The 27,804-nt window shown below is 45.4% G+C and overlaps 2 protein-coding genes across 2 annotated transcripts in view; both read left to right on the top strand.

Annotated features, from left to right (window-relative positions):
• GIGYF2 (GRB10 interacting GYF protein 2) overlaps positions 1-13,611 on the top strand; it is a gene marked incomplete at both ends in the record, with an annotated part of 66,114 nt that extends 52,503 nt beyond the window's left edge. Inside the window, 10 exons of the mRNA XM_082003675.1 lie at positions 379-540; positions 5,353-5,511; positions 6,708-6,944; positions 7,538-7,660; positions 8,299-8,502; positions 8,630-8,835; positions 9,134-9,288; positions 10,617-10,786; positions 11,171-11,318; positions 13,544-13,611. Coding sequence (XP_081859801.1) covers positions 379-540; positions 5,353-5,511; positions 6,708-6,944; positions 7,538-7,660; positions 8,299-8,502; positions 8,630-8,835; positions 9,134-9,288; positions 10,617-10,786; positions 11,171-11,318; positions 13,544-13,611 — 1,632 coding nt within the window. The remainder of the gene's footprint in view (positions 1-378; positions 541-5,352; positions 5,512-6,707; positions 6,945-7,537; positions 7,661-8,298; positions 8,503-8,629; positions 8,836-9,133; positions 9,289-10,616; positions 10,787-11,170; positions 11,319-13,543) is intronic.
• Positions 13,612-17,819: 4,208 nt separating this feature from the next.
• Positions 17,820-27,728, top strand: SNORC (secondary ossification center associated regulator of chondrocyte maturation). The gene is made up of 3 exons (XM_082003400.1): positions 17,820-17,904; positions 26,646-26,831; positions 27,590-27,728. Exons 1-3 carry the CDS (start codon positions 17,823-17,825, stop codon positions 27,697-27,699), a joined length of 378 nt encoding a protein of 125 aa, XP_081859526.1. The 5' UTR covers positions 17,820-17,822; the 3' UTR covers positions 27,700-27,728.
• The last annotated feature ends 76 nt before the right edge of the window (positions 27,729-27,804 follow it).

Here is a 27,804-nt window from a genome sequence, read left to right on the forward strand (position 1 = left end):
TAGTATTATAATTATTTTTGTAAGTTTGAACCTGTATGATTCTGTACTTTTCCTGAAACTGATTATTTTATGATGACTGCAAATCAACTTGCTACTAGCTTCTGAAGTCAAGGGTTATTTTAAGGAGCTGATGTAGAAAGACTGACTATAGAGAACTGGTGTTCGTTACAGAACAGAAGTTGTCAGAAATTGTTCTAGACTATTTCAGGAATTTGACCCCAGTAGGCAGCCAGATGATAGGTAAAATTATAATTAAGGGAGAGGATCTCTCAGAGGCTTCATCTGTTACGTTGTTGCTATAATCTCAGCAGAGTTGCCCTAAGACATGGTGTAGGAATACGTTACCTGCATCTGAGTATAGTTTTATGTGAATTGTAGCTAGAGCAAGAGAGGAGAGAAGTGGAAATGAGGGCCAAACGAGAGGAAGAGGAGAGGAAAAGGCAGGAGGAGCTTCGGAGGCAACAAGAAGAGCTACTTAGGAGGCAGCAGGAAGATGAGAGGAAACGACGGGAAGAAGAAGAACTGGCCCGCAGGAAGCAAGTGAGTTTCCTCAATGTAGTTAATCTCTAATTAATTTTAATACTTTATAAAACTCACTTTAAGAATCCTGTGGGGTCTAATTAATCTTTGGTAGGTGCGTATGAAGACAGTTCTAATATTTTTCATGTGAGTATATGAAATGATTCTTCTGTTGTTGATTTGAAGTTTAAGAGCCCAAATTGCAATCTGAGAAATGGGCTTTGATGGTTCACTTAAAGATAGGTTCCTGTTTGTGAGCTGAGAGGCTTTATTCCATGTGGAATATTCCCTCCCAACTTCTTAGTGTCAATATTAGGCTTTAGTTAGTTGCCCAGTTATTGTACGTTTAATCTTTATTCACCATTTATGCAGTTTAGTGTTTTGGTAAGGGTATGTTCTGGAGTAGACTGGAGCTTGAGCAGCTGTTTCAAATGAATAAAATGTAGAGGACTATAGTGGAAAAAAGTGTTGTAACATTTAGCTAATTTTTCCCTGTTTTTTTTTAACTTAGTAACTAATTTGAATAAATTGTTATCTGGGTTATGTTGTATAGTCTGTCAGCTTTATTTTCTTGAGTTGGTACTTGGGAAAGGAAGGGATGTGGTTTGGACAAATAGATTTGTTAAAATGAACGACGTGATCTGTGTTGCAGTAGGAGGATGAATGTAGGAGTTGCAGTATGCTCATAATCTTACAAGAGCACGAAATGGAGACGTTATTAGCTTAATGTTTCTAGCATTTGCTTCTGAATTCTGTATGGAAGATTAATTGTTCCTTAAGTGTCGTAGGAGAGAAAGACAGTGAAAGTTTTCGCTCTGCATGTGAAGGATAAGGGCAAGCACATTGTTGAGCTTATTCACTAAGGAGTTAGTCAACAAATGCCCTGTAAAGTAGCACTTGAATAATAGGCAAAAGTAATAAATAGTTTTGTCCTTTATAATATTTTCTGTGTGCTTATGTAGGCAGTTGTAAAGCATGTTTCCTGGTTTAGGGATCAGACATTTCTGAGGAAGCCTCTAGAATCTTTAGTTTTATTTGTAAGTTAGTCATAGACCTCTGAAATTCACTCAGTGTTTGGGTTTTGTCACTGAAGAACTATTTTAATAGACTGCAGTGTGATATGTAGTTAGCTTTCATGGTATCTCTAAGAATCAAGTCTATAAATAAATGGCTCCGTGCTTTAATATCTCTACTTTGTGTTCAGCAAGTCATCATGGTATACAGTGGAAAAGCGTCCTTTGATGCTCGAGTTCAAGCTTTACTGTAGCACTAAAGCAATAATACACACAAAAGTTTAACTTTTCAGTTACGTTGCTTTAGATCTGTTTTAATAAGAACTAATTTTTCAGCTGATCACCTGGTAACTCAATGTGTTTCATCCATGTTGGCCTCCAATAGACTTGGGTTGTTTCTTTTCAGACTAAGTTTTGCTACTGTGTGTAACTTCTTAGAAATGTCCATTAAATTCCAAAGTTTTTTGTCCACTTTGGATTTGTACAGTAAACAATCTGACTCTCCCTTTCTGAGATGTCATGGGAAATAATTATTTACAAGGAGGAAGCAGAATGGGATTGAAAAGCAGTAACAGCAAGTATCTTAGTTCATTACCAATGCAATAATTGCCACAATGCTTAATTCTGAGCAGTAATGTCTTGAAAAGGTAACAAAGAGTTTAAGCACTTCTCTGGAAAGAGAAAATAATATTGTATTCTGTATTTAAAAAAAAAAAAAAACAAACACAAACTGGTCTGATATTTGAATCTGACTTTTGTACTGGAAGGCATTGTAGAAGCAGGGATGAACTGATTTATTGGCATGGATTTATACAGAGGAGATGATGCTTAACAAATTTGATTAACTTCTTTTGAGGAGATGACAGTGAGAGCTGAGAGGGGTGAAGCAGTAGACTTAATCTGCCTGGACTTCAGGAAGGCTTTTGATGTAATACTGCATAAAAGACTAGTATATAAGGTTAGTAAATATGCTGTTGATGGTGAATTCTAAATAAAAAAAATAACTAATAGAAATTCAATTCTGTAGGATGAAATGTCGTACCAAATGTTGAATCAAGTTCTGTTCATAGTTTTCATCAATTACTTGCACTGTAGAATTGCAAACAGTAATGCCCAGCTTGTGTAGCTCCTGTATTTCTTTTTTTGTTTCTGGTCTGATACCTTCTATTTTGTAATGATTGATCGCTTTCAGGAACAAATTTTGAGGTTTAATAATTAGCTAATAATTGTTTTCTCTGAATTATATCTTTAGTGCTCCCTTTAAAGTATCTGATTCAAAGATGAGACACAAAAAAATAAGATTCGTAAACCCTACTAACAGAAAAGCAGAATTGCAGGTGTTACGAACTGCAAAAAATTCTATAATGTTTTATTTAAGAATCCAGAGTCTACCGAAATGAGGCTTGCTGCTTAAGGATTTTCTGCAATATTATAGATATTTTAAAAGATCTGAAATAAATTGTCTGTACAGCATGACATGTGTGCTTGAAAACAATTATTAGAAAAGATGCTAAAGAATATTGGGATTCTCTTGGAGCAGGAAGCCATGAGTATGGGAGTAGTAAGAGCCAAAGGAATGAGTCTGTTTCCCATACAAGTCAATGGCAGAAAGCTGGAAAGCTTTGAATGTTTTTGGTCACATGCTCAAACAAAAACATTGAATAATAAGATACAGAAATAAATATTAAGACAACCTTTTCTATAGCTGTGAAGAGTAGGAAAAAAGAATTGCATCAGCCACGTGGTTCCCAGCTTTTCATAATCTTGCAGATTTTTTCCTTATGTTGGTACAACACTGTTCATGTTCAGTCCTCTAGGGGAGAGAAGTCTTTTTGTTTTAAATTGCTGTCATTCAACAATGTCTCTCCTGGCACGCGTGAGCAAGGAGGAGATCCCTGTAGCTTTATTAATGGCAGTTCTAGCCTCATTTCCTGAAGGGAAAGTAGGGCAGAGATGTCAATGAACTGCTATCGTAAAGGAGGACTTGGTGACTTTGTTCATCTCGCTCAGGTACTATGTGTTATTTCAATGACTAGTGCCGAACATCCCCCCAGTCTGGCTGGCAGCTAGGCAACCTGAGCTGAGATCCCGCTGTGCGGTCTCTAGTCAAACAAAACCGACTGGCACACCTCCAGCCTCCTCAGTAGACTTTTCAGCAAAAGAAACAAGCAGAAATTTTTCAGCACTTGTATTGGGGACACGGGATTATTGTGACTTGATTGCACGTGTCCAATTAATTCCATTACAGGCCCAAGTTACAAAAATGGTCTAGGTGTTGTGTGGTGTGCTTGAAGCTTTTGTAAATATGACAAATCAAGGACTTGGTTAATGAGTAAATGATTCACAGGCTACTGTTTTATGTCCAGCTAGTGGAAGAAAAACTTACACTTACAGCACTTACATTTAGCACTAAACCACTTAACTCATACTCCTATATATCACTTACTTGTGGCCAGCAGCTCTTCAGTGCCATAGGATTGCTTATAAAAAATGTTCTGTCTGCTGGACAGGTATATTGTAGACATCTGAAGTTAGTCACTGTCAGAGAGAAACCTGGTCCAGTTGTTCAGTGAACTGCATATTGCAGTTTATCTATGCTGTGTGTATATGAAGGTTTGGTATCAGATTTAGTAAAAGGTCTTAGATTTCAGAATTAACTGCCTTTATTTACCAGAGTTCAAAATTTATATCCATGCTGCACAATTAGTCTCCTTTCATCCTGTGAATAATGTATTGCTTATAAAAAACTTGTAAGAGTACCATTGTACAGTGCTGATTGTTCAAAAAGAAAAGGTATTTTTGAAAGCTTAAAGTTCTTGTCCAAAAAGTAGGAACTTTAGGTAGAGCTGGTAGGATAAGCCAGAAAGTGGAGAGAAGAATAGAAGGGATGAGAAGCAGGGTGCCCTCAATGCAGTTGCTGGACTTCGGAGATCGGAAAAGGCAGCAAAACCCAAGGAAAGGTCAGAACTGGGGGAAAAGTTGCACAGATGTGCTCCCCTTTAACAATATACAGGAAGCCTGCTGAAGGCTGGTTGTACCCTATTCCTCCAAAAAGCAAGTAGCACATTGGAAAAACTTCTGTTCATGTTGATCTTCAGAGCAGTAGGAAAGGGTACTGATTTCTTATAGTTGAGTTAATTAAATAATTTTGCTATTTGGAAGGCAAAACATAATTTATTGGAAGCTCTTTAAATAATTTAGAGATAGCCCAAAATCAAAGCCCTCAAGAGACCTTTTGTTGCCCATAATTTTTAAAAAGCATAGGAATAGGCCAGTCAAAGCCCTTCCATCGAGTTCTGCATCTCTGAAACTTCCAAAGGTTACAGTGTCTTTAAGTGCACTGGGCTCCTTCAGCTTATTTCTGGAGATGTGGTTTGAGTTTTGTAGTGCACTTCAGTAGTCAGTGTTTAGAAACTCCTATAAGTAGGAAAAACTTCCAACTTATAGCTTGACACTCAAAAAAAAAAAAAAGAAAAAAAAAAAAAAAAAAAGAATTAATGATACCCACACATTAAAACATAAATAGTGGAAAGAGGAGTCTCACCCTTTGTCTTCATTCTCAACACCATTCTTTTTAAAACCAAAGATAGGCAATGATTTCATGTGTTTCTTTTTGCATTAAAATAACTCATTTATGAGATGCACTTGTTAACATGTGGGTCTGTAGTGTTTAATATAGTTGTTTTGGTAGTGCTTAGCTTGGAGCTAAGGAGCTTTTCTTATGGCCATTTATCTGACCAGACCATGTTGTAGTCTGTGTTCTGATGTGGTTCATCAATAAAGTGGCATTTATAGATTGACATTTTGTTCCCAACTCCAGGAGGAAGCCCTGAGGCGACAACGAGAGCAGGAAATTGCACTAAGGAGGCAGCGGGAAGAAGAGGAGCGGCAACAACAGGAGGAAGCACTTAGAAGATTGGAAGAGAGAAGAAGAGAAGAGGAAGAGAGACGGCAGCGAGAGGAGTTAATTCGTAAACAGGTAAAAGATGGCAAAAGGAACCTATTATATTTAATGATGGAGGCTGCCAGAACAAACAAGCTTTGAAACTTGCATCAGTGCCTGAGAGAACTTCAGTTTTGGTGGAGGAGAGCAAAGCTTTTTAGACAGTATTGAGTGAATGAAAAATAGGTTGTTTACCTGTATCCTCATTTCAGATGAAATAATTGGAATCCAATCTGCCCTTTGGAAAAGAGATTTATGTTGAATGAGTGTTTTCCGTTGAGCCTTAAGAATGGCTTTGCAGCATGGTCTTTCTACTCTTTTCTTCAAAAGAAAGGCAGATTACAGTAGCAGAATAATAATTTGTTTTGAACTACCACTCTCTGAGCCTTTACTGTAGAATTGTTACCTTTAACATCATCTGAGATATTGGTTTTGCCAGTCTTTCTGTGCTATGCCAAGACTATACCCACTATCAAAGTTTCAGCTTTTTTCTTCCCTTTTCTTGTCTTATTGTTAATAGAGGGTTTTTTTTTCTCTTGGGGTCAGCTTTAGAAGTCCATATCGGTGAACCTGAGCTTCCAGCCCCCTAATTGATACTGTCACAGCCCCTAAACCAACCTAATCTTGAAACATGATTGGCTTCACATTAACTTCCAGGTCCGTTTCAGAATTGCTAGTTAATATTTAAAAAGTCTTTTTCAGGGGTCTCCTTTATAAGACATTCGTCACTATTTCTGTCCCACTACACAGTCATCTCCTTTGGTAGCCAGAAGCACCTTTTCCCTTGCAACTCTAGTGTTGTGTAACAACAGTAAATGTCAGTGTGTCATGTCAAAACCTCTTCTCCCTTTATTTCTGTCAAGTTTTATTCCACTGGGAGTCTAACAGTACTTGACTGTAAGTAGTATAAGCAGATAGAAGCTCAGACTGCAAGATGTATAACTCCTAGAAGGAAAGTGGAATAAAACTAGCTAGTCTGAACTAGGGAGATGTCATTCTCTTCCAAGTTCCTCGGTGGAGCTATGGTAAACTTGTATTTTTAGGGGATATAGACTATATTATTAGGCTTTCTTGCCTGAGAAATGTAAAGGTAAATGAACAACCTAAAGAGCACAGCTTACAGATATAAAGGCCTGTCTCCTGTTCTGTCAGCATGTCAATACCACAGACTAGGAGTAATGCAGATTTGCTAAGTCTACTTAGACTTTACTCCTCTTTTCTGTCCTGAGAAGGAAGAGGAGGCTGCCAAGTGGGCACGTGAAGAGGAGGAAGCTCAACGGCGACTTGAAGAAAGTCGGCTACGTATGGAAGAAGAGGCAGCCAGACAGCGGCTCGAAGAAGAAGAGCGAAAGCGCAAGGAGCTGGAACTCCAGCGCCAGAAAGAAATAATGAGACAGAGGCAACAGCAGCAGGAGGCTTTACGACGGCTGCAGCAGCAGCAGCAGCAGCAGCAACTTGCACAAATGAAGGTAATGTGTTGCCTCTTCCTCTTTCAGTTTGGTGTAGTAAGTAAAACCACAGTTGGATTCAGGATTGTCTTGAACAGAGCAGGGACAGATGAACTATCTGGAGAGGGAGGAGGGTGAATAATTGACTGAAAGCGATGAGAGAAATTGGAGGAAGGTAGGTTACAAAATAAAAAAGTAAAAGGTTCAGTCAATAGAAGCGTACAGGAAGGAGATTCATAGGTGAGTACCGATGTTTATTCTGCTGCAGTGAGCAAGGGCCAGTGCAAAGTTTCTAAAGCTTGGAGTGTCTAGAGTCTTTTGAAATCAAAATTGATTGCTATTTTACAGGCAGTGATGTGTTACATTATTCTTGATACACTATGTCTTTGACACTATGATACGTCAGAGGCAATTCAAAGAAGCAGACAGTTTATACTTTGTACTTTTTTATACTTCATTATACCATTTTATACTTTCCAGATTTTTTGTTTAAACTTTAAAGGTGGCCTTTCTTTTCCCCTCTGCTGTGGGCTTACACCGATTTTTCATGATTATACTTCAGCAGTATTCTCTAAAATGTTTTGTAATTCCTAATGGTGTGGTTTTTGGCCCAGCTCCCTTCATCTTCAACATGGGGTCAGCAATCAAATTCAGGAGCTTGTCAATCCCAGACCACACTGTCATTGGCAGAAATCCAGAAGTTAGAAGAAGAACGAGAACGGCAGCTTCGAGAAGAGGTAAATACTAATAGTAATGGAGTGTAACTTGTTTGAGTGGACTCAACTGTGTGACTGCTTAACTGTCAATTAAGTTGTTAGAAGGAATGGTGAGGATGAGAAATGTTTTTTTGAAATAGCATAACTCAGATAAGATCTTGTCTTTCAGGCATAGGTTCAGTAAGTACTTGTTTGAAAGTTTTTATAGCTTCTTAATGCAAGTATCTGAAATGAGGGGAAAACTGTACCCTTTTAACCTTCGGAGTGTAATATGTTCACAAAACAATATAAAATTATTTCACGCCTATAATATGATTGCAGATATGCACAAGGCCAGGGTAGTTTAAAGGGGACGGAGGGGGTGACATGACACAAGTGATGGTAAGAGAGAAGGTATTCCTCCAAGACCCCAAATGCATAGCTGGCTGCTGTCACAATTCGACAAATTTATTCTGTCCTAGGCTAATAAACAATTTGTATTTACTGGTTACTTAGTGTCTTCCTTTCCGGAGGAACTGTAATGGCTCAAAAAATATTAGGTCAGCCAGACTTCTCCAGAAGAGAGTGAAATAATTTTAAAACCAGTTTCCCAGCTAGACTTTTGAATAGTAATGATCTTCTGAAAGTATGGACAAGCACTTTTGTCTTGCATGCAACAGCAAAGGCGTCAGCAGCGTGAACTGATGAAGGCCCTCCAGCAACAGCAGCAGCAACAGCAGCAAAAATTGTCAGGCTGGGGTAATGTCACCAAACCAACAGGCACCACCAAGTCCCTGCTGGAGATACAGCAGGAGGAGGCAAGGCAGATGCAGAAACAACAGCAACAGCAGCACCAGCAGCCGAACAGAGTCAGAAATACTACGGTAGGTACAGTATGTATCTAATCAGTATGTGGAGGGAAACAGTACATGACAGTTCTCCGTGTCTGTTCATTACTGCTCTGCCAGGTCTGGTGCTAATAACCAGAATCTCTTTGTTATGTTTCAACAGCACTCTAACCTGCACACCAGCATTGGGAATTCAGTGTGGGGCTCCCTAAACACTAATCCCAGCAACCAGTGGGCATCTGACCTAGTCAGTAGCATCTGGAGTAATGCTGATACCAAAAACTCAAACATGGGTTTCTGGGATGATGCAGTGAAGGAAGTGGGACCTCGTAACTCGACCAATAAAAACAAAAGCAATGCCAGCCTCAGGTAGGAACTGGGGAAGGAGCTTTTGCAAAGAAAGGCTACCACTCCTGAGATGATCACTTAGCAGTTATAACATCTTCATGTGTCTTCCTTTTTTCTGTGTCACTTAGAATCTGTTTGGACAACAAAAATAGCTAATAGGTGATGATTCACAATTTATTTTGTCATCTGCTTGGCAAATTAGTTGGTTTTTAAACCATGTTTGCATCTTGTAAACTAGTGGTTCTTCTAACACTGTACTGCATACTGCACTGTTGATGTCTGGTAATTTGTAATTTCTTACATGTTTTCTTTACCTCAGCAAATCTGTAGGTATTACAAGTAGACAAAACAAGAAGGTGGAAGAAGAGGAGAAGCTGTTGAAATTGTTCCAGGGGGTTAATAAAGCCCAGGATGGATTCACTCAGTGGTGTGAACAGATGCTTCATGCACTCAACACAGCCAACAATTTAGATGGTAAGAGGTGGGGAGGAATGTAAATGATTCACTGTGAGAAACAATATCCAGTTTGTTTCCTGATCAAATAGTTCTGACAGAGAGTAATGACGTCAAAGTAATGTTTTTAATGCAGTCAGCAAAATGGCATCATTAATAGTGGTCCGAAGAACTGTGTGCATCATCCTCTCCATGGCTTTTGTTGGGCTAACTATAGCAAACCGGTGGGGATTGGAAACAGTTTTCAAGTCTGCCACCCAGAGCTCTGCTGAGGATTTTTGGTGGTCATGGAAGCATTATCAGGCAGATGGATGAGGATCCAGTTCGCTTTTAAGTGCAGGTCAAATTATCATACGCCCCTGTGCAAAGCATTTTTTGGTGTGAAACTGGTTGCATATTTTACTAATTCTGCTGGAGGGCACATGGAGGAATGCCCAGCCTGAGATCACAAGCCGATACCTTCTTGTACTAAAAGCACTGCAGGCATCCTGCTGCCTCCAGTGTGGACGTGTGCAGATCCCTGTGCTCCAGCATCTGCACGCTGCAAAGTTAACGGTTCTGTGGGACTCTTGAACCTGAGCGAGGAACCAGCGCTGCCCCAAGACCCAGGACCGCACCTCACACAACTGCAGTGCCGCAGCTTCCCTCCTCTTAGAGGAGAGATACTAGAAGTAACTTGTCCCTGCCTGTGATGTACTAACTAGCTGTGGAGGAGTGGCTGTGGCTCTGCAGTGCCATCGTGGCTCATGCATCCACAGTGAGCTTCCGTGCTTCCAAGGATACTTTGTGCCACAGGCGGCTGCCTGTTGTCCTGGTGTCTTCCTGGCTTGTGATTTGCTTTGCCCTTTTCCATGTTAAAAAATTCAATGCAACAGAGGCATTCTAAAGGAAAAAAAGATGTAAAGGCAGCTTGCAGGTGAGCTAGCTGTTGAATATCAGGTGCTTGCAGGTCAGGTCAGCCACTGTGGAGTGTCATCTGTTGCGCTTCAGCCAAAAAGAGACTGTACTGATGACAGGTCTGAGGTGATTATTTTCCATTTGGGCCTGACATTAAATCTGAGCTTTAAAGCTGACAGTGGCTAAAGCTGATGGGCTAACATACCCATAGGATCATCAGTTTATTTTTCCTTCTCATCGTATTAGCTGGCTTTCTTAACCTTGCCTTGACTGTAGAATAGGATTAGTATTGCGTTGTAGGGCTTTACTGTAGGGAACTTCAAAGGGCAAGCTGTTGGCCATGGCTTCTAGATGAGCAAATATTTGAAACAGGAATCCAAAGTTTGTGTTTATTGCATGCACATGCTCACACGTCAACATGCTTTCCCTCATGGTCTCCCTTCTTCTTGCAGTTCCCACGTTTGTTTCTTTCCTGAAGGAAGTGGAGTCTCCCTATGAGGTCCATGATTACATCAGAGCCTATCTTGGAGATACTCCTGAGGCCAAGGAGTTTGCCAAGCAGTTTCTTGAGCGCCGTGCCAAACAGAAAGCCAGTCAGCAGCGGCAACAGCAGCAGCAACAGGTAAATCTTACTCGGTGCAGTCTGTAGAAGTGTATAGAGACTATGAGTCTGAAGAGTCTGCATTCCTGCTGAACTGATAGGAGGATGAGCAGGATTTTACAGGTCATGTGAAATGCAGAGAATAAAGCAGACTTTGAATATTTACGACAGAATAAAGTTTCCTTTATAACTAACAGTTGAGGCCAGCTGAAGATCAAATAATGTCTTAGCATGCTGATCCAGGATAGGCTTTAGAAGGATGAGGTAGATGTATTGGATGGATGCATCAGTAGCTAGTGCTGCCACACATGATGTAGAAAGTGCTTTGGGCTCTCTGAATGTTTTCAATATAAATAAACCAAACTTAATTGCACTTTCTAATCTTGTACTTGCTTTGTTTTCTAGGATTCAGTGTGGGGGATGAACCACAGTTCGCTACATTCGGTCTTTCAGACCAATCAGAGCAACAACCAGCAATCCAATTTTGAGGCTGTGCAGAGCGGAAAGAAAAAGAAGAAACAGAAAATGGTTCGCGCAGATCCCAGCTTGTTAGGTCAGTTTTAATTTTTAGAAATTAATGTTTAATTTGGGAAAAGCCTTGCGGAGTGTAGAATTCTTGTTAACCTTAAATGGGAATGTTGAGTTTGAGCAGAAAAGATAGCTGTTGAAGCTTCTTTAGTATTTGTTTCAGTATTATTGTTTAATGATTAAAAAAATTCTGTAGCACTTTCCTGGAAAACTTTTGTCAAATTTCCCCTCATGAAAAGGCCTCTTCGATACGTTGGTTATTACCTAGAAATTTTTAAGTAGTTCAGGGATGTCAGTTAAACTGCCTTTCCTATTTTGAGTTGTTCTATGCCTATTTCATTGAATTAATAGAATTCCTTCTTTTAAGAAAAGCACATTTTCTGTTTCTTCATGAGAAACAGCTTCTTGAGGCTTGCCTTCATTCCTTCCTACCTTTTTACATGAGCTAACTACCCTAGTCAGAAAAAGTGGCAATGATCTTGTGACCACTTTTCAACTTTTTTCCGTAAGTTTTCAGTTGAAGGCAGTGGAGATTACATCATTAGTAGTCTTCCCCACCCCCCATCTTAATTTGTATGTGAGGGTGGTAGTTAACCAGCCCCTTATAGCACTGATGGAAAGGTGCCTTTAAGATGCAAGGACATCGTGTAAGCACATTAGTAGTGAGCACTGTGGGACGTAATGCATCGCTGTAGTATTCTTGTAGAACAAAGGTGTCCACATTTGTGCTGTATGTGATAAAACAGAAACTAGGGCACCACACTGGGCCAGTACTTGTTGTGCTGGTGCTACTTAACTCATAGTCGTATAAAGCAGCGTGGTATTAACAACCCGGAATTCACTGCTTTTTTAAGGCTCTAACAGAGCCATGCCTTTGTTTTTTATCTTCCCATTTTGTTCTCAAAAAAATGAATACTCCTCGATCAAATGAATGATTTCTGTGTTGAAGTACACCGAACTCTTTATCGGAATTCTGACTTATGCCATCCCTAGATGCCAATCCAGTGAGTCTGGGTCTTCAGTTGAATAATTTCAAAACTTGCTCATGTAATGTGAAGAAGAAATCACTAAATACAATTTAGAGGTTGCAACTGTAAGAGAACTAGCACATGCAGCTTCTTAAAAATCAGTACATTCTATGACAAAATAATTCCACAACCTTTTAGGTAACATACTGCCACGAGAGGGAGCCAGAACAATTTTCTTAAACCTGCTGAACAGAGCACTTTTTATCTGTTGAAGATAATGGCTGTGAAAAGCAGTTTGTATTCTAGCACAGAGCAAGCCTACGTAGCAGCCTCAAGACAATGAAATGTCAGGTTTGTGTTTAGTAGCCTTACACAGGAAAACTTTCCTTTTTCTCCTATGGGATTTGTATAACTGTAAAAATCGGATTTCAGTAGGAAAGTTGCATATGATATATTGGGTTTTTTCCTTGTAGAAAATGTTTTTGCTTTTTTTCATGTGCATCATAGAATACTTTGAGTTGGAAGGGACCTTTTAAAGGCCATCTAGTCCAACCCCCCTGCAGTGAGCAGGGACATCTTCAACTAGATCAGGTTGCTCAGAGCCCTGTCCATCCTGTCCTCAGCACTTAGTTAAAAGGTTGGGTAGAAGTTGAGGTGCATCTTGAGCCATCTGCGTAGCCCCATATAACTTTGTACATTTTCATGTTGTACTCCTGAGACAGAAGATTGTGAAAAAGCATGGAAATACATGGAATTGCCATTAGATTTCATAGGTACATGTATTTAGACTTCAAAGTAAGGGTAGAATTGCTCACACCACCTGAAGTGTCAAGTGTGATTCCACACTTGGATTCAGAGTTTCACAAAATGTGTATTTCTGCCTCTTGGACTATGTAAGTATAGTGTTGTCAGGCATTTCCAAGTACCAGTTGACTCAAACATGCTCCCTTCCAAGATGTTGCTGAGCTATGTCACTGTGCCCAGGCAGGCCTCGTACTGGCTCTGCAGATGACATCTTTAAGTGGAAGTCACAGTCAGCCTTCTGCTGATCTGTTTTTAAAGACCAAGTGTTACTTACCTAAGTAAACAATATATTTTCTTTGATTTATTAAGGAAAAAACCAAACAGTTTGGGTAATTACTGACTGGATTTTCCTCAGAGTTTTTATTTGATATGTATTATTCACTTTATCTTACACATGCTACTGCATGTAACAGATGTATTGCATCAAATACAATATACCACATCCAGATTTTTGACACAAGTCCCTTTTGGTTTACAGGTTTTTCAGTGAATGCCTCATCAGAGCGGCTCAATATGGGAGAAATAGAGACTTTGGAAGACTACTGAGCATGTGCAAATCAACTGGCTTTTCCTGCATCTGTTAACCATGGATTCTCCGTTTTTGGACACAGTACTCTCCACCATGCGTTCTTCTTCGCCTCGCAGTGAATCACAGAATCAGTCATCTCAGGCTGCTTCCTCTAGCCCCAGCAAACCCTTTCTGCCCAGGACTGCACAGGCGTCGTTCCTACTGTCAGCCTAGAGTCAAGTGGACTGTGTTCAGAGTCCTGGGAGGGTGGGAGATAGGATTCGTTCACAACGAGGCTGATTTGGGCAGCAAGCTTTCACTGTGCTGTGATTTCTTCTGCTGACATACCTGGAAAAAAAAAAATCAATTGGGATTCTGCAAACCATTGCTTCCCTCTCCTGGTTACTCTTACCACATCCAACACGTGCAGTCGTGGAGAGAGAGAGAGAGAGAGTTTGTGGTTAACAGATGTTGGTCAAAACCAAAATGCCACACAGATACTGACTTCCGCGCTCCATCAGGGCAAGAGGTGCTCTCCCAAGCCAGGAGTTGCATTCATAAGCTAACCTTAGAACTGGCAACAGCAGGAGAGGGGCGGTGGCGGGCGCAGTTTAGCTTGGGTTGGTTTGAAGTTGCACACCCCCTGCCAGCCCTTCTCAGCACATTATTTTTGGAGGGAAAGCTCGAGTCTGTCTTCGTTAGGTGGTGATGCTGAAGCTGGTGGAGTTCCCCGTCGGCATACTCCAGCCTTCCTGGACAAGTGGGGACTTCTGCTCGGGGGGAAAAAAGGGGGATGGCATCTCTTCTTTCAGGTTGAATTGATCCCTTAAATGCTACCTTCGGAGGGTTAGGACCAGTTTATTTTGAGCTCTTTTCCTGCAAATTTGTCTCGTTTAAGAGACAGTAGGATCTTTACTGTGTGGATCTTTAGTCTTTGGTGAGGGTGAACACTGGCTTTCAGATATATACCCCAGCAGTCTTAGCTAGTTGTCATTTCAAGCAGTGCTTAGGTTAACGAGCAGAGATGCCCTTTTGTCGTGAAGAGAGACTGTGGAGGGCGAAGCTATGTGCAATGATGGCCCTGCTTATCTTCTACACCTTAAACTACTTCACACACCTTCACTGGGATCCGTAATGTTTAACTATTTATGGAATCATAACCTTCCTCTCTCACCAAAAGATTAATGCCACCTTCCCTTCTCCACCCACCCACGTGCACACACCACAAAAAGAAAAGGAAAACTGCCAAATGCACTTAGTGTTCAACCCCCTGGTCCCATCTCCCATTCCCAGAGGGTTATAACCTGCCGGGGGAGATACGCTACAGTTTTGGTGGAGTTGTGTAAAGGTGTCTGTCTGTCATCACTGCCTAAAGAAAACAGTTCGAGTTGCTCAAGAGCAGTTTGGCTTTGGATTTTATTTCGTTTGGTTTATTCATTTTTGGGGTCACCTTCCCCTCCTCCTACTCCTCTCTCTTCCCCCTGCCCCCAAACATGTACAGTAACTATACAGAGACTGCTGCAGACTTGTATATAGTTTTTGGATCCAATAGCATGGAGAGACTTGGAACTGTTGCAAATCTGGTCTCCCTGTCTCCTTTGCTTTGTAAATTCATAAAAGGGGGAAGAGGGGTAGTTAAAATGTTTACAAAACTTTAAACTCCCTCTGAACTTTTGCCAGTGTGGGGGGGGGAAAGAGAGAACTTAAATAAAACCTGGTTGTATTATATCTGAGAGAAAACTTTCTGCTTGCTTTTGTTGAAGCTGAGTTTTGAGATAATTCCTGGTGCTAAAACTGACCCAAAACTCGACTCTCATCAGTTTTCATCAAGAAACAACAAGCAAATACACAGGAGGTGGAACAACAGCTGCTGCTTTATTTCTTCCCTGGTGAGGAATACCGGTGGGTTTTTTCTACTTGATAACTTTAGAGTTCAGATGAACACCAGTAAGCTGAGATTGGAAAATTCTGACAAGAAAGCTTTAATTTTCCCCCTTTCTCTGCACAGAAACAGGTGTGTTCATGCTCATGGTTGTTTATGCAGGAGAGATCATTTTCTGTTACTACAAATGCTCAGCCATGGAGCCTGGTTTTGCCAGGCCGTAACTACCCCATCCATTCCAATTCCCTTCCCTAAATGAGAGATTTTATTTCTCCCCTCAGCGTGAAGTCTACATGGACACCTTGCAGGCTTCCCTTTTTAGACAAAATCTTATTTTCCTCTTTTCGTACTTGCTCCTTGGTCTTGTGTGGAAAATCCTAGTAAAAGTTGGTGCTAAATGTCCTTCTACCATTCACATGATCACAAAGAATATGAAGTCAGTAAAGAACTAACTTCTACAGTAGCTTTGCATTATGTTTAGCTGATGTCTTGGAGAGAACAGTACGTGTTCAGGCTGATAATTTGACTTTGGTTTAATATCTTCATTTTTTTTCAGTGTATAAGGTGTCTGGTTCATAAGTGCTTTCTGTTTTCTTAATGGTCTGATCTAATTTCTACAAGCTGATTTTGGACTACTCTATACTGTGTAACAAATAAGCAGAAGCCTGTTCAGCTCAGCTGGGGAGCAGGAAAGGAACGATTCGACGGTTGCTAAATGAAAATGCAGACATGCAAAGCAGGGAAAATGTGCAATAATTTGTCGAACCCCGAGGACCTTGCTCAGCTTCTGAGAATTTGTAGGTAATGGACCAGTGGGGAAGATCTTGCTCTTAATATTTCGATATTCTGGCTTCTGTATTTAGTACAAAGGTAAGATGCTGGCATGTTCAGACTGTTTGCTCGGGTGACTGCCCTGTCACCTTCTGTGACAAACGGGGCCTGTTTCTGTCACTTGGATCAGTAGGGATGGGAAAAACAGGAGCTACAGCTTTGTGTCTGCTGGTGGATATATATTTATGCACTTCCAGCTCATTTTCAGACAGAATGTGAACCTGGACAAGCTAATGGGGCTTTGGTCCAGGTTTGACAGATGATGTTGAATTTGATGCTAGCGATATCTGGGGTTTCTTTTGAGCACGTTTCACCAGGTTACGTCTCATTTTGCTGCAGGGACAGTGCTCAGTCCTCTTTGTTTTTCCTGCTTCCCCTCGTAGATGCGCATTTTTGCGAAGAACTGCAGCAAGCAGAATGATTTAAAAGGACATCTGAACTGTATCTCTCTGCCTGTCAGAGAAAGCCAAAAAGCAAAGAGGTCTCTTAGCTGAAAAATCTGAAATTTAAGCAAAACTACTCGTGTCTTATTTTCAGAGCATAAAGAACCGACATTGGGAGTGTTTATGTACTTTATCACATCTTTTTCTGAATAGAAACCATAAATTATTTCATCCTCATATCTACTTAAAAAAATCCTAATGAAATTCTCTGTCCTCTGACAGTGAGCTGGAGCGTTCCCCTTTTTATATGCTTCATCCTTTTCCAAGTCTGTGTTGGTGTAAATATGATTGGAAACAAACCTTGGTTTTCTCCGCTGTGAACTTTTCACGAGCGCACTTGGAGGGGAGGGACAGAGCGGCAGAGGGTTGCAGGAGGAGGTAGCTAGTGCCTGTGCCATTTGGATCTGAGGAGGATGGTAGCCTTGCCTGACAAAGGTGACTCTCCTTGAAGACTTACCAGATTTTAACAGGCCGTTCTGCCAGCGGAGACCACACACGGCTCCTAGTCCACCTCTGTGAGTAGAACACCCAGAAAACAAGGATGCCACGGAGCCGCTCTGGCTCTGTTTCAGAGCATTTTAGCCTCAAAAGATTGAGGCCCTTGTTCTTTCGCTGTGCCCACCCTGGAAAGACCACCGCTGCCCTGCACAGCCAGCAGAGAGCAAAGCCTTTGCGCGGTCTGCTTGGTTTCGGGGTTAGCTGCCCCAAAGGCTCCTGTGTTATTTCCTGTGCACGGGATGGCCGGCCGGAGGGGAGGCATTCCAGGAGCATCCCCATGTCCTCTGGGAAGGGCTCGCCAACAACTGCTCGTGTGTGTGCCGGCCTGGCAGGGCGACGGCTGCCTAACGGCTCGGCTACCTATGGGGTTTTAGGCACAACTTGTAGAGGGTGGAGCTGCCTTCAGGAGGAGGTGTGCTCTAGAAGTCAGAGCAAGTCTCTGCTGGGCTTTGCACTCTTCTCTGTCCACTTGCTGTTGTGAAGGAATTTTTTTTTTTTTTGACCTGACTGGACAAAGTTTTTATTATACCAGTGAAATTTCCAAGTTGTTTCGTACTTTGAAGAGTTTTAAGAATTCCTGCCGACGCTTTTCCTGATGGAAGCCATGCCCTACCAGAGAGTCCTTCGCCTGGTCCTGCTAACACTGTGCGGCATCCTGGTCCCTGCTGTGCTGACGGGTAAGGAGCTTTGTTTGCATTTAAAGCCCAAAAGCATGGGACATCTTTTACTAACCTGCCTGCCTCTCCTTGCATACCTCCTCTCCCTCCCCTAACAAGGTCCGTAAGTTTTCGTTGAATTCTAATTGATTAATGGAAGCTAGCTTTGGAATCGGTGGCTGCTGGTGAGTAAGAATGTATTCTCCATCCTGAGACCATGTTTCTGTTGGGGAAAAACGAGAAGATCCTTTGTCATTTCTCCGAAGCTGAACAGCAGTAGCGTCTCCGTGAGCATTAGTGACGGTAGTTCCGTAGACAGATCAGCCAGCACTAGATGGGGTGCGCTCCGCAGCTGATGGGGCAGGTTATATGTCAGCTTTTAGTGGTAGGAAGAAGTTACAATTGTGAAAAGGAACGGTTTTCTCTGGCTAAAGCACGTGTGCCGATTGCTGGTTCCTTCTATGCTTTCTGCTACAGCAGAGCAATTTGCAGCTGCTGTAAGTAGAAATATGAAAGCGTCTGTGAAAACGTTTAGCTCGGTCAAAAGCTGAGGTGTGCACTTAAACTGTTTGAGTTTCTGTCTACAGCTGGGCGTACCGGGGCAGGCGGCAGCGCTGGGAAGGTACGTGGCTGCGACTCGGGTTCAGCGAGGTGATGGGAAAGGTTAGTGTGAGACACCTATTCCGTGTGGCCCTGTTTTTTAAGGAGGTGGTTAGTAATTTCAGCCCTATCTGCTCCCACTTTCAGCACAGCTACGTGGGCTGAGGGGAATGGAGGGCACAGTCAGCCTCAAAGGCTGCCTGCTCTGAGATGGCTTTTACAAATGGGGGAAAACTGGCTTCCAGACCAACCCCATGGATGGGCTCTGAGCGTACGGGTGGAAACTCCTGTAGGGAAATGCTTTCCTCAAAGCCTCTTTTCTGTAACTGCAGGCGAGGCTGTGAAGGGATGGCTCAGGCCAAGATAACAGGCAAGAGCACAGCGCTTGTTTTCCTGAATTCTTGTCCTGCCTTCCAAGACCTGGAGCAAGGCTGGATCACAGTTCCCTCTCAGTTTGTTCTGAGCATCTTGCCTAGCAGGGAGATCCTGGCCAGCCTTCTAGCAGATGAAATGATTTCTCTTTAAAGGAGCTTTGATATGGGTAGGGAAATTTATCACTGTGCCTAGCTGGAACACCTGTGGGCGCAAGAACAGAATTCCTGTAGCTGGTGTATCCCCTGCAGATCCTTCCCTTGCTGGGAAACCTTTAAAGTAACCAAGAAATGAGCACTAAAAAGTGGATGTTTTCCTTCTCAGACCCTGAGCTTTGATTTTTGTATAGTGGAACATTAATCACTTAAGCACAGTTTCAGTTTGTAGCTTGCTCGTGCTCCCAGAAGCAGTGGCAGTGTGCTTCCCCAAAACCAGGTAAGGTCTTTTCTTAACTGTTAGTCTGTTTCACTCTGCAGAAATTGATCCATTTCCAATGAAACTGTGATCTGCTTCTTCCCTGAGTTAGGATTTCTCTTACGCTATTTTAAGTTTCCAGTATTTGGTGCATATTTGCTCTGTCTCCTACCTTGCCAGCTTTCCTGTGTACCTGCTCTCGGCTTTGCAGCAATGGTTTGTACCGAACCGTCGCTGCCTCCCTGTCTCACTTTGCTCCCGTAAAACACCCCAACTTCACTTGATTCCTTTACTAGGTGAGTCGCAGTTGCACAGCGAGGCCAGTACCTCTTAAAGAGCTTCATACTGATGAATGCAGCCTTTGCATCCTGGGGCGCAGGAGAGACTCCATGCTTTCCCTGTCGCGTTTTAGAGGAGCTTGAGGCCTCTTATGTTTGTTCTTTGCTACCTCAAAGCCAGGCATCAGGGAACTGGCCTGTATGGTAAGCCATCCTAGGAGCAGAATGATTTTTCTGCTGCATTAGTTGTGGAGAGGTACCTCCCCAGTACGGGGGCTTTTAGTGCACAGTGGAATTTTTTTCTGCTTTTCACCCCATTAGAAAAGGAAATTTCCTGCCTTGCGCAGACAAAGAAGGAAAGGGCACACAGACAGCCCTCTGGTCTCTGTGCATACACATGCAGCCCTGCCTTTCTGTAAACAAGTTTATTTAACATTCATCAGAACCGCAATGCTCCGTGCTGCTCCACACTCGAGCTCCCAGCGCTCACACATCACAGGCTGCCCTTTGTGCTCCCGATGAAGGCCTCTTTTCATCCCTGCCCTGGCCCTGTGCCCGCTGTGGCTACCTGGTGCTGGACAGCCCGTTACTGGCCTCAGAGTTCACCCAGCCCCTGCCCTCCTGTCTCAGCACCTCGTACTTTCCGTAGCAAAGCCCTCCACGGTGAGCAGAAGCGGAGTCTGCCTTGGACAGGGCTGCAGGTGATGCCGGCCATGCAGACCTGAGACCCAGAATGAGTCTTCCCTTCCTCGTTGGATTTAATTTTATCTCGGCGGTGATTCAGAGCTACCTAGTACCAGAACCCTCGGGTAAGTGCTCCGGCGTTCAGCGAGACATGAAGGATCTCACTGGCGTTTGAGGTTCCCATCTGGGTGTAGCAGTCAGAGCACTTCTGGGCTGCCTGTGGGTTGTGTACCTTGATCTGGCTTCTTGCCCAGCCAGTCTGGTTTCCTGGATGGTGTGGTTAGGACTCAGCGACTGGAGAAAGCGTGAATTTCTCCTCCGTGGTACTGAGCTCTTTCCAATATCCCATTTGTCAGAAATGGGGAAACAACAAGAGTCTGTAACCCTCTTTGTCCGTGTCCTCTTGGTGCAACAGGAGGCAGAGACAGTTCAATGACTTCCTGCACACCCCAATCCGCTCCACTTCCACTTTCTCCAAACCCAAGTGGCACTTAAGCCTAGAGCACAGGAGGATTGTGAAGAGTTGATTATCAGTTTTTTCCTATTGGCAAAACCAATTTCAATTTGTATGATGGATTCAGAGCTCCAAGTGAAGTAGAAGTTAGTAAAAAGCCTTTGCAAGGCCTTGGCTTCTGAATCCTGTATGTATTTGGTATCTAAACTCTGGAGCGGGCTCAAGAATTTCCTTGTTTTGAGCTAATGTGGAAATATATGATACTAGAGTAGCACATCAGAATGCGTATGAGGGGAAAAAGCAGCAGAGCAGGAGATGTTCTGCTAAAGGAAGACATACAGGAGACCTTGACCAAGGATGTCTTTCTGTAGCAGCTTGTGTGTCTTCATTCTCAACAATAGGAGAATAAAAGATTATTAGGAAGTTTTTGAAGTTCAAGTACTAGAATGTGAGAAATAGTAAGTAGGTTTTGTCAGGCAAATTTCTTAAAAAGATGCTGTTGTTCCAACAGGTCTGTCCAGACTTACAACAAGTCTTTGTAGACTGTTACTCAACCTTGCTCTGTACCAACACCTCTTATAACTTACTGACACTAGTACTGGCTTCTGCCTAACGTTACTGGGTTGGACGTGGAGAGTGTGCTCCAGAAAGCAGCAGGTAACCTTAACCTTTTCCCCCTCCTCATGATGGATGTAATGTGAAGACAAAAAACTTGTGGAATAAAAGCCCCCAGGTTCTGGAAAGGATGTGAGCAGCTGAGTTGGATGCCATTAAGTTGACCTGTGAACTGTTGTGACTGAAGAAACTGTGTGCAATGCTGAGGTTACAGCGGCTGCCCTTGCCTCTTTCCCAGGACCACTGAGCATCTGTGTCCTGCTGAGGCACTCATTTCTGTCACTGGAAGCATAAACTTGTTACCCAATGGAGGAGGAAAGTCTCATTGTCATCTCCTACTGACAGGCTGTGAGGATGATGAGATACTGAAACCAGCTTGTGTGAGGAGGAGTATTGGTCACTGGTGGCAGATCTCCAGGGATGAAGATGTTAGGTGGCCGCATCTGCCTGCCTTGAGCTCTTGCAGACCCTGCCTCCGGGAAGGTTCTGGTTGTTTGGGGGTATCTTGGAGGATCCTTCATATTTGATCGGCTTCCTCAAGAGCTGTCACTTGTGGAGGCCTTTCCAGTCTTTCAGCCACCAAGTATGCGGGGTATGAGCTACCATGTCTCTGTGCTGGCCAGTCACCCCACCTCCTCCTCACTGAGCATGGAAATACTGGCTTCATCGAGTTGCCTCTGGCGTCATCCCTTCTATATCTTGCTGAAGTCTTGGTGGGTCCTTGCATCATTCGTAAAGCTCACGGAGTATTTCTTTATAGTGTGGTAACTGATACTTTCTTCCCTTTTCCTGGCCTCAGTTGGAACTAGCCTGTGCTGGAGAGGGGGAGAATACGCAGCGCAGTGCAGCCATTTCCCTGAAATAAGGCAATTTGTAGTGTCAACATACGGGAAGGAAGAGGTGCCATCCTCCACCTGGAGGATGCTGAACAAAACACTTTTAGTCCATTTTCTCTGTGCTCCATCTCTGCCCTGTAAAACCCCCAATAACTAAGATTACTCCATGTCTTTCTCTTAAGTGCTCCCAAGCTGTGTTTTTTTTACCAGGTTCACAGGCAGTCTGGGGAGCAATGGTTGCCCTCAGTCTAGTGCTCCAGTGCTGAGACAGGGTTAGTGCTGGGGGAGAGCTTGTTTGTGCCATGGGGCCAAGGTTCCTCTTCCTTCAGAGCACCCAACGCTGGGGCGCGAAGCTTCGGCAGCAGTAGGGTCACCCATGCGCGTCAGCAGCCTGGTAGCCCCTCCATGTGCCCACCTGCTGCCCCTGCTGAGCCGCTCTGGAACAAACCACATGGGTGCACCAGGTGGGTTTTCCTAGAGGTAGGACCGATCCTAAGCCTGATGCCAGCACAACTAATGCATGGCTCTCACCCAGATGTTACACATCTGGTCTTGTGATGGATGATGTGTATCGAGTGACTTTCTTGGTAATTCCTTATTTTTACAAAGTTCTTGGGTGAGCAGGGAAACCATGTGCTACCTTGCCTTTGATATTTGGTTTCCAACCCTCGATTGCATCCCCTCACTTGAGATTTCAATGTGTTTGGGTTTTTTGCACAATGTGCCCTGCCCCAAGGCTGTGGAGGTCCCGTGTAACTTGCCCTTTTCCTGTGAAAGACTGCCTCCAGGTCTGGAGCCGTTCACTTGGAGGCACTTGTACAGGCACGCAGACCACCCCCTCCTCATGGCAGTCAGGGTGACAGTAATCATGCGGGTGGGCAGGCCCGGCTGCTCTGGTGCTTCTTCTCTTGTAGGTCATATTTAAAGTCTTGGTCTCCTGCTCATGCACAGAGAAACTGAGCCCAGGAGGGAGAGGGACTTGCAGTGGTCACGCAAAATGTTGGCAGCAGAGAACTGAACCTCCTGAACAGGGTCCCACACCGGTACATAGAGCCTGTCTGGTCAGAGTGTATCCAGCAGGTGGCTGGAAGAGGCCCTCGTGTCTCACCTGGCGATATGTGAGACCTTATTAATAGTGTGTGTTGTTTTTTGGCACCTAACACAAGCTCTGTCCTCCCCTCTCGCCTTTCTTGCTTTTACCAGAGGACTGAAATGGCAGTGTGGCATTTGATGCTGCTCCGTTAAGAGATCTGCCGCTCTCAGCCAGCGGCAGCGTGGCTGATGCTCGCTGGGACTGTCGGGGTGCTGTGGAGGGGAGCAGGCATGACTTCTCTGGTTTAAGAAACACACTGGATGTGTGGGGATAGCTGGATGGGTGGTTGAGCTTCTCAATGGGGCAGGAACGGAGGCATGTGAGGACACGAGCTTTTAGTTTAGGAGGAAAGAATCAAAGGCGAGTCTTGGAAACAAAAGTGCTGGTTACAAAGAGGCGCGCTCCTGGGCTGCAGCAGCTTGCTCTGGAGAGACCTGCTTGCCGGCAGCTTTCTCCGAGGACGGTGCTTGTGTTTGGTTTTGTGTTCCCCCACCCTGTGTGCCTGCTGCAGGGCTCTCGGCATCTGCTCTAGCAGCATCGAGGTGCAGGAACCAAAGAGGACACCCAGCAGTGAGCCCTGGCTCTTGATGATGCGTCTTAAGACGCAGGTATTTCACTTTATGCACGTGCACGACTCTGCTGCTGCTTCTGGGCTGACAACTCCTGTTAGTGAGGCGCTGGACACGACTGAAAGGAGTTGTGTTTCCCTTGGTTGAAGTGCCGTTAAGGTAAAACCGCAAGAACTCGGGACAAAAAACTCATGTTTAGCACACTCTGCCCTTTCTGTGAGGGTGAACTGAAAGCATGTTTTAATCAGATGAGGGGGATTAACAAAACACATACCCAGAAGCCATCCAGGACTCTACCGAGGTCTTAAAAATCACAAATCTAACAAAAGATTAAAAAATTAAACAAATTGGACTGTTTCCTCTTTACTTGGCTATCAAAAATAAGCTCTGTGCCCTGCTTTGAAAGAGCTGCAATAAATTTTTCAGGAATTAGATGCACCGGGGACAGAAGAGACTTTCTGGGAGCTGTGGTTCTGGTTAGAAAAAGAGCCTTTGCACTACGGTTGGAAGGGGTAGCACTCCCTCCTTGTCCCTTTGAGAACTTGGGAAGACCCTGTCCAGGTCCTACAGCCTCCCTGGATGGTGCCTGCATCTGTTGCAGGTCATCTGAGCTCACGCCTTTCCCCCGGTCAGATGCGAGGGGTACACCCAGCTCTTTTGGCTTTGGAGAGAAAAAACATTCTTGGGAAATGCAAAGACGACGTCCTCCCAGTGTGGTGTTCTCTTGCCAAGTGGGAAGGGCTGCGGTGTTGGTGCTGGCCCTGGTGGTGTTGATGCAGTCAGGAAGGTTGTAGCTGGAGTGTAGCTCTTTCTGTGTGGAGATTCTCTGCTTGCCAGAGCAGCCTGGTATGGGGGCTTCACAAGTGGTATGTATGTTTGGTCTGTGCCTAAACCAACAGCTTTCTAATGCCACTGTTGTGAACTAAATAGCTCCAGGTCTGCTCAGTTCCTTTCCCAGTTGTTTTTAATCTACATTTACTCACTAAATTTTGCATTTCCTCCTGATCTGTCCTCGGGTAGCTAAACCACAGGATTTATAGAAGAGAGGCCCACTGGAAATGGCACTTTCCGGAAAAGCCTGTGGATGGGATGGGAGTCTGCAGCTGGTTGGTCTTGCAGTACAGGTTGGGAAGGGATCGGCAAAGGGCTCGGGTGTTCCTGGGGAGCCCTCGTGGAGCACAGAACTCTTGTGTGCTCGTAACAGGGACCCGAGATGCCGCCTCTGATGCAGTGACCACAGATGTGCCATGCGTGTGAGGCTGTATTCGCTGCTACTCCCAGCTTCTCCCCAGAGTGGGTCAGCCAGCCAGAGTACGCGGGTGTCGCTGCCCGGCTTAACTGCCACAGGCCTCAGACTGGGGGCTTATTTGTCTCTACTGCTCGTGGGACCAGAGTTAAACCTGGCAGCTGTCTCGCTGAAAATCCTGTAGCTTTTGTGGCTGTAGAAAGGACTTTCCAAAACTAGTCTAGAACCCTGTTGTGTTCCCGAGTCTGCAGGCTCTGGAGATGGTGGGAGTTACTCTTTGTGACCTCTGTGGTAAGTCCTACCAGTGGGTTTGTACAGGCAGCAAAGGTGAGTGTTTTGGTGTTGGTGGTCCTGTTCCTTTTGGTGCAGGGCTCCTACAGGAGAACGAAGTGTGGTGAAGCCCATTAGGGCCGATTCTTCAGCTCACTCTCCTCCCATAAAGTGCCGGCTGCCCACGGGGGGCGGGGAGGGCTCCAGGTACCTAAAGCTGGGGCTGGTGCTGCTGCCACCTCTCTCGCTGGGCCAGGGAGAGCCTGGGACAAGTCTTTGAGTGCCCCTGGTACATGGAGAGACACCGTGCTAGAGCCAAGGTGCCTGGGGATACCCCTGTGCCTTGCCCTGGGAGCCCAGGCTGCTCGCTCCGGCTCCTCTGACACCCTCTTTCCCAACCCCAGTAGCCATCCTGTCTGTTCAGGTGGGCCCTGGAGCTGGATGTTGCTCGTTTTCCTCCCCCTCCTTTTTTTCCCCATCCCAGCGCAACATTCCCAGCGGTTTCAGCAGGGAGCTGTGGAATGTCTCCTGCTCCTGCCGGGGCCCACCTGAACAAGCCGGGCATTGACAGGGAGCGCTCGGCTCAGCCACACACAGACAGGGAGGGCTCTCTGGTTTGGTCCCTGGCCCCCCAGGGGGAAGAAATAACAGGAGGTGAATGGTAACATCAAACAGAGCCTGGCCTGGCTTTCATCTCCCCTGCACGGCGCGGAGGTGGGGCAGGGGGAAGTTGAAGCTCTGGGGCTCCTATCGGGGGGGGGGGGGGGGGGGGGGTGCGTGTCCTGTGCAGGGCCAGCGCCTTTGGCATCCCACACCCTGTAGGCTGGTGGTGCAGGACAGAAAGGCCCTGAGACGCTGTGAATTTGGCCAGTGACGGTGGCCGGGTGGCCTCTGCCTGTTACAAGAATGTGACAGCCCCTCCCAGCCCAGTCCTGTGGGCATCCATGAGCAAAGTGGCTGTGGGTGTTCAGACAGGGCTGTTTGTGCAGGAGCGGAGGTCATGTGGTTGTGGGGAGTTCTGTTTCCTGGGCTGTGTGTACACTCGGTTGCCGCAAAAGCAACATGGCAGCATGGTTTCACCCCGGGGTGCAGGCATTGCCTTCGGCTGTGCCGAGGGTCGGTGTTCTGAAGAGGTGGTGCCCTCCAGAGGAGGGCTCTGCCCCACTGGCTTTATCAGCCCTCAGGTCACCCTGCATCCACCCCGGGGCACTCGGCAGGCAGCTGGAGCCCGGGGACCTGCCATGCTGTGGCTGGCCTGAGCTGCTGCCATCACCAGCGGCTTGGCCAGGGCCACCCATGCGCATGAGTAACCTTGGGTGCTTGTCTCCCAGCAGAGTACCCGCAGGGCCCAGTCCCCACCCTCTGGAACGAGCCAGCCGAGCTGCCCTCTGGAGCCGGCCCCTTCGATGCTGCCACCACCACAGCCCGGCTCTCGGACGCCACTGCCTTCCCCCCATACACCTCCGAGCTGGAGCCCGAGGACACCACCCACCTGCACCGGCTGGACGCTGGGGACGGTACGTGGCTGGGCGATGGGCTGCCCACGGGTCACTCCCGCAGCGGCTCGGGACGTTGTGGCTGTGGATTTGCTCTTTATGGGCCTGTCACCTCCCAGGAGGTGTTTGAGCCACCGGAAGTGGCCTGTCCCCAGCCACACCACTGGCTGGGGGGGAAGAGAGCCTGTATCCCCTGCTCAAGGAAACCTCCCTCCCGAAGAGCCTTTGCTGCGGAGTGCCTGCCAGCCCCAGAGCAGCTGCTGGGCCCTTTCTTCTGCCCCAGGTCTGACCCATCACAGCAGGCACCTACAAAAAGTGCCCTGAGCACCGGCAGGGCTCTCCAGGGCAAGAGTGTGCCTGAAGCTCTTTAAACAGGGAGCGAGAGCGCCTCTCCAGGCTCCTGAACCACAGCAAATGCCTGTTGTGATGCAGGTTCCGCAACAAGCGAAGCAAGTGTCTCTGTGCGGGTGTTAACAGCAAAGAGTGCCGAAGAGCCGCTCTGTGGCAGCTGTCCGTGTCGCCAGGAGCTGGCTAAAGGAGGCAGTGGCTGGCTCCAGCCCCCCACCCAACGTCTCGATGCCACTGGGGCACAGGACCACCCCTCGGCTGTGTGGGGATGTGGGAACAGGGCCACCATGGCTAGTGTAGGAAGTTCCTGGGCAGGAGTGTGGTCCAATGGCTGGGGCTGTGCTGGGTGTAGGGGCGATCCCCATAGCCCTTCCTGTCTGAGACCCACCAGCATTGCTGACCTCATGCCACCTTGTTCTCTGTCCCTGCAGGCTCGCTGGGGCCCGGAGCTATCGGTGCCATTGTCATCGCTTCCCTCCTGGGTACATCAGTGCTTGTAGCCTTGGTCATCATCACGTTGAGAAAGTTCTCTGCCTCCTGAACTCAATAAAAGATTTTTCTGTAACACAACCTGCCCCTCTCCTGCCCTCACCTCCTCCTGCTCCCCATCTGCACCGGGCCTGTGGGGGAGAAACGCTGCTGCGGA

The sequence above is a fragment of the Phaethon aethereus genome (assembly GCF_964289735.1).
Source record: "Phaethon aethereus genome assembly, chromosome: 9".
In the NCBI taxonomy this organism is placed as follows: domain Eukaryota; kingdom Metazoa; phylum Chordata; class Aves; order Phaethontiformes; family Phaethontidae; genus Phaethon; species Phaethon aethereus.

Coding starts and splice junctions, on each gene's coding strand:
- SNORC (XM_082003400.1), top strand. CDS start 17,823: ATGGAAGCCATGCCCTACCAGAGAGTCCTTCGCCTGGTCCTGCTAACA. Junction 17,905..26,645: donor GGTCCCTGCTGTGCTGACGG/GTAAGGAGCTTT, acceptor CTTGTCTCCCAG/CAGAGTACCCGCAGGGCCCA. Junction 26,832..27,589: donor CCGGCTGGACGCTGGGGACG/GTACGTGGCTGG, acceptor CTGTCCCTGCAG/GCTCGCTGGGGCCCGGAGCT.